This window comes from Sceloporus occidentalis, unplaced genomic scaffold, assembly GCF_023333645.1.
Source record: "Sceloporus occidentalis isolate IW3139 unplaced genomic scaffold, rSceOcc1.0.p SCAF_7, whole genome shotgun sequence".
In the NCBI taxonomy this organism is placed as follows: Eukaryota; Metazoa; Chordata; class Lepidosauria; order Squamata; family Phrynosomatidae; genus Sceloporus; species Sceloporus occidentalis.
The window spans coordinates 78,085,458-78,091,457 of record NW_028316987.1 but is presented as its reverse complement, the minus strand read 5'-3'; the positions used below and the strand labels follow the sequence as shown (position 1 = coordinate 78,091,457).

Sequence of the window (6,000 nt, the reverse complement as noted above, 5' to 3'; positions counted from 1 at the left end):
TTAGTCACAGTTTTAAACATCATCCTATGTAACACTACTGCTATTTTTTAAAACTTACATTCCTTGTGCTTTACAGTTAGTCTAGCAGTAAAATTTATACTCAACAGTATTTTTCTTCATTAGATTGATATATATTTTGCCTTTCTTCCAAAGTGGGACTCAAATCCATCTGTCATGAAAGTCCAGAAAATGAAGTAAAACTTGCATCCCCTCAACCCTCTTTCATGGATTTTCTACAACTCTTTTCAGCTTTGGACCTCCTTTGAGCCAGAAGATGGTATGTTATATTTAGCCTCCTGACAGGCAGAGTTTCACTGTAACAGATCCAAACCACAGGTTCTCAGATGCATTTAATAGTTGCTTCCCAGCCTGTTTAGATGCAGGAACACTGTTGCCAGTGGGGGCAATAAAGAATAGAGAAGCAACAAAGGAAAGAAGTACATATATTACCTTCCTTCCAGTACTGTATTCCAGTTCCAAATTATTTCCCAAAGTGAGTTTCCCAGCCATGGTGTTTTAAATGCATGGAAAAATTCTATTTAAAACAGGGCTGGGGAAGCTTTTGCCCTCCAGATGTTTTGGCCTATTACTTCATCAGCAGCATCTAGTTAATGGCAAGTGAATGTGGGAAATGTCATTCCCTATGATAGGTTCACCTTAGGATTGCACTAAAGGATTGCACTAAGGCACACAACAACAAGTCCTCCTCAGCAGAACTAACAAGAGGGCCCCCAAACACAGAAGGATTGAAATAAGTAAAGTAGTCTTTATTACCATCTAAAGAGCCTCCTGCCTACCACCACGGATACTACCTAAGACCATTAAATCAGGGATCTCAACCTATCAGTGTTCCATTGGCTGGAGATTTATATATATATAAATCTATATAAATCTATATTATTTCACATTATATGTTAATCAATATATATATATATATATATATATATATATATATATATATATATATTGATTAACATATAATGTGAAATAAAAAACAATAATATGATCAGTGTTCAACCTATGAGTTACCATATTAACATAATCCACACCCCTCATCTCTAGCTTGGTGTTGTCCCTGTTGGTGGTTTTCTTATGCTTATCAAGTTTCTGTTGGATCCTGCAAAATGGAGAAGAGGCATATGCTTAAATGATGGATTTATTGTGCAATTCTTCCCTGCCTTATTTCCAGAGCTTGCCAAGGTTTCATACTGTCATCTTCCATTTGTGACCCATATTTTCCCTCCATTTCTTGTGTCTTTTTTCTAACCACATATAATCCATCAGGGTGGTGGAAGGGATGACTTGTGGGAGATGTTGGACTACAACTCCTACCCAGAATAACAAAGGTCAGGAATTATGGGAGCTGCACACCAACATCTGGAAGGGCACAATGTGCTCATGAAGCATGGCAAAATGGTTCAGCTGTGCAATATTGTTTTTTGATGACTAGTGCTAGAGGTCCTCCACCTGAAAGAACCCAGAAGAAAGAAAAGCCATTTTTTCAACAAATGAAACCATGCACTGTTGTTTGATATATAAGAAACTTTAAATATTTAATAATGATCCTATGTAATAGAATCTCATGTTACAGATAAGCAAATGTGGTTGCCAAAGCACAACAGGTGGGTTAGTTTTATATTTGGCCAAATGATAGGACCCAAAAAATAAAATTTCAGGAACTGGAAATGCTTAGCAGATAACATGGCTTTTAAAGAAAAATAATATATAAAAAGGCCAATACAAATTGGCAGAAATACATTTTCAGAATGGGGAAGTGAGCATGGAATACACTTAAATAAGTGTTGTGTTGGTTAAAACAGTATTAATCCTAGAATAATGTACAAGGTTCTTTTCAAATATGCTTGCAATATTTTGGGAGTATGGTTTTCCAAAATCTCTCTTTGTATGGCCACAAAAGTGTCTATAATATGGGCTTATAGTTTTAAAAAACAAAATTAGTGTAAATATTAAAACGTGAACACAGAGTGACAGCCCATTCCTGTGAGTGGCTCTGCGACATTAGCTGGATATAAAATCTGTTTATAAGATCTGGTACAGAGGTAAAATCACTTCTGTTGTGTCAGTTATGGCAGGATTTGATCCTGGACTCCCAAGTTGATTCTTCTCTTGGTATCTTGGCAATGACCTATTTAGTAGATCAGTGTCAACTGTGTTGTAGCTTCTGTGTGGCTTATTATATGTCACCGATGCCTTGAATGCATCACCATCCCATATTCCTCCATAAACATATGGGTGGAACTGGATTCTCCCAAGAACCAGAGCAGAGGCCATGCACCCTGACACACATTCCATAGGTAGATTTGCACTTTTTAAATCCTCTTAATATTTGTGCTACTTCAGATTCCTTAGGATTGAGTTGGGGTTTTGTTTTGTTTTTGGTAATAAACAAGAAAGGAATGTTACAAAGTGGAAGACGATCCTGGACCATTGTCAGTTGTGTGCTTATCTGAAAGAAATAAGCCAGACAACAAGAGAACAACTTATATCTAAATACAAACATATTTGTTCCATAGAAGAGATATCTACATATGTACATACCCACATAAACGCATAACTCTTTTTACAATGGAGAAAGAGGAAGCTGTGCCTAATGGGGAAGTATTCAAGACATACAAAGAAACAATTTCTCCGAAAAGCCTTCCTCCTGTAAAAACCTCAACAGTTAGCATTTTCCTTAGACTATAGAAAAATAGATCGCCTTCTGTTAAAAAAAAGTTGCTTCATTTAAAGGGGTCTGCTATAGTAATGGAGCAATTTCATCATGGAAAGAATTTTGAGTCAGCCCAAAAATGGAAGGAAATCAAAAAAATAAAATGTTGGGGGAAAATATAACTAACTAGGTGATAGTTAAGTGCAAAACAGCAGCAGCCAGCATGACATTGGTATTGGTTTGGTAGCAGTGGCTGAACTGGCTGTAATTATATGTATGTACAGTGATGTTTTGGCCTTGGGGTTTTGTTTTGTTTTTGTGGAGCATTTGCTCTTCTATTCTGTGCATGTGGCTAGTAAGACATTTAAAGTCAAAGCCCCTTCACATGGTCCAAGATAATTTCACAGTCAATCAATCGGCCTCCTTTCCCATTGGCTTCCATTCCCATGAGCTGAAAAAAGCAGTAGCTGCAGCTCTCTTTCTGCCTGCTTCATGGCCAATGTTAAAGCTTAGAGTTCAGCAGTTCGGATGTTTAGCTTAGAAATTCACATTCTTTCAGAAATCATTTTGCTAACCTCCCCTGTTTACATTTTCTACAGAGGCATTAGCCAACCATCCCTCCACGCCCCTCCCATCTTCATCCTGTTTACCATCCTGGATGAACGCTACTCAGCCCGGTTGTAAAATGACCAGTCCATGCCAAGTAGAGGCATTAAGTCTTAAGCTACAAAAAACAGATGGTTCCAAAATGAGAAATTTTTGCTCGCTCACTCTCTTTCTCTTGCCGTCTTCCAGGCAGGCTCCATAAAGCAGTGGAATAAGAAGTAATCTCCCCCACCCCCACCCCAACAGAAATGAAGGCTTCGTCAGTATCCTCCAATACTGGGACTTGGCAAAAATGTTCCGCAGAAGGATCAGAACTCTTGTCTTTTCGTATCACACTCTTTCAACTCTGGTGGGATCATACACATCTGTGAAAGAGAGAAGACAGCCATTATTAGTAGTACCAGTCACTATTTCCCCTGTCTCATTATCCCTGTGCAGATCCTTTTGATTTCAGTGGGAACACTCCATTTAAATAGAATACTTAACAGTCTTTGCATTACTCATTCTTATGACAGCATGTTTCTCACATTTTACACGCAGGCTAACAGCTTATTCAAGAAAACCAATGCTTGAAAATAATTGTTTGGAGTTAATTTACTTGCAATTAATTTGTTTACCCAGTAAAGCAAAGGTATAACTAAATGACTTGAAGATCATAACTTAGCAAGAGATACTCAAATGACTGTGTTAGTCTATATCAGCATAAAATGATACAAAGGAATCCTGCAGCACTTTTGAAACTGAGAGAATGATGTTTATAGCATAAGCTCTGGAAGACTCAAACTATTTCATCAGATGCATGCTTCTTAGCAAGGGATAGTTTCACTGATTTTAAAGTGTAACTGCAACTTTTTAGTTACTTTTACAGGTTCACAGTTTTGGCCACTTTAAAAGGTAAAGAAGAAGTATTAAATGTTTCTAGTACTCTGTTGCAGGGTTTGAATTACAACAACAGAGTGCATTTGTATCATAGGCTTGTAGCATTAAGATGTTTTTATTAAAAGGAACAAAAAGCAACCAATTATCTACTTCAGGGAACTGGGAAAGTAAAAGTTATTTTACCATTCATTAGCTGTTACAATAACAAATTGGTCTTTGGTCCTTGCAAATGTAATTAATGGCTTTCTAAGTACCTTTACAAGGTTTGGGAGAATGACAAAAGGGTTGTTCTCACTAGGTGAAACCCCGCGTTCTGAATCGAATCCAAGGAGTGGTGTTCCTATTAGGATCCGATTTAAACCTAGAACGGTTCTAGAGCAACCCGCAATCGTCTCCACTACAAATCGAATTGTAGAGCGGAATAAAATTTTGATTCGAGTTTTCCTCATTTAACACGTGTTAAAAAAACACTAGGGTCTGACCTACGTTTTTCCATTGATTCGATTTAGGAACCGGAGCATTTAAATAGGAACGACAGCCTTTGAAATTGCGTTAGATGAATGGGAGGAGCGGAGTGCGATGGGGCTGTCCTTGGGGGAGTTGCCCTTTCTGTCCCCATCCGTCTGGCTGTCGCCATTTTTGCTTCCCTCACCCCTTTGTCCGCTGTGGTCTTTCAATAAGAGATAAGGATTTTTTTTATTTTTTATTTTAATGGTTTACAGGCGCTTAATCTCTTCAGCGCTTTAAGCGAGGAGCCTTCCCTTCCCTGCCTGGGTGAGATCAGAGCCCAAGCGGGCTGTCTCTCCCCATGGGGCGTACAAAGCGAATTTAGGGAACCGAAGCTCTTTCCAGAGGAACTATGGGATGGGTTTCGCAGGAAATCCCTGCTTCATGGCTCCCAAGACAGTCCATTCTATTCTATTTCAGTCTATTTAGCCAGTGTTTAAATCTCTCTATTTATCTATCCATCTCTATGTATCCTGTCTGTCTCTCTGTTTGTCCAACCATGTATGTATTTATCTACCCATATACATCTATCTATCTATCTATCTATCTATCTATCTATCTATCTATCTAATTATCCAGTCTATCTCTCTGTCTAGCCAATGTACCTATCTAATTAGTCTGTCTGCATGTCTCTCTCTCTCTCTCTCTCTCTCTCTCTCTTTCTCATAGCATAGTAATCGCCAGCGTGTTGAAAGGGGGTTGAGTGCTGGATTATGACTCTTCTCCTTCCCTCCTTGCCATCTCAGACCCAAGGCAGCGATGCCTTCGGTTTGGGAAGGCAAGGAGGGAAAGAGAAATGGCCCGAGCCAACTTCTCCTTCCCTCTTTGCCATCTCAGACCCAAGGCAGCGATGCCTTCGGTTTGGGAAGGCAAGGAGGGAAAGAGAAATGGCCCGAGCCAACTTCTCCTTCCCTCCTTGCCATCTCAGACCCAAGGCAGCGATGCCTTCGGTTTGGGAAGGCAAGGAGGGAAAGAGAAATGGCCTGAGCCAACTTCTCCTTCCCTCCTTGCCATCTCAGACCCAAGGCAGCGATGCCTTCGGTCTGGGAAGGCAAGGAGGGAAAGAGAAATGGCCTGAGCCAACTTCTCCTTCCCTCCTTGCCATCTCAGACCCAAGGCAGCGATGCCTTCGGTTTGGGAAGGCAAGGAGGGAAAGAGAAATGGCCCGAGCCAACTTCTCCTTCCCTCCTTGCCATCTCAGACCCAAGGCAGCGATGCCTTCGGTTTGGGAAGGCAAGGAGGGAAAGAGAAATGGCCCGAGCCAACTTCTCCTTCCCTCCTTGCCATCTCAGACCCAAGGCAGCGATGCCTTCGGTTTGGGAAGGCAAGGAGGGAAA

At 40.2% G+C, this 6,000-nt stretch overlaps 1 protein-coding gene across 7 annotated transcripts in view; it reads right to left on the bottom strand.

Annotated features, from left to right (window-relative positions):
* Positions 1–1,535: 1,535 nt before the first annotated feature.
* LOC149310003 (junctional cadherin 5-associated protein-like) overlaps positions 1,536–6,000 on the bottom strand; it is an 85,018-nt gene continuing 80,553 nt past the window's right edge. For all 7 annotated transcript variants that reach the window (XM_089533448.1, XM_089533450.1, XM_089533447.1 and 4 more), the window contains one exon: positions 1,536–3,642. In XM_089533448.1, the coding sequence (XP_089389574.1) occupies positions 3,608–3,642 (35 nt within the window). In that variant the 3' untranslated portion in view covers positions 1,536–3,607. The remainder of the gene's footprint in view (positions 3,643–6,000) is intronic.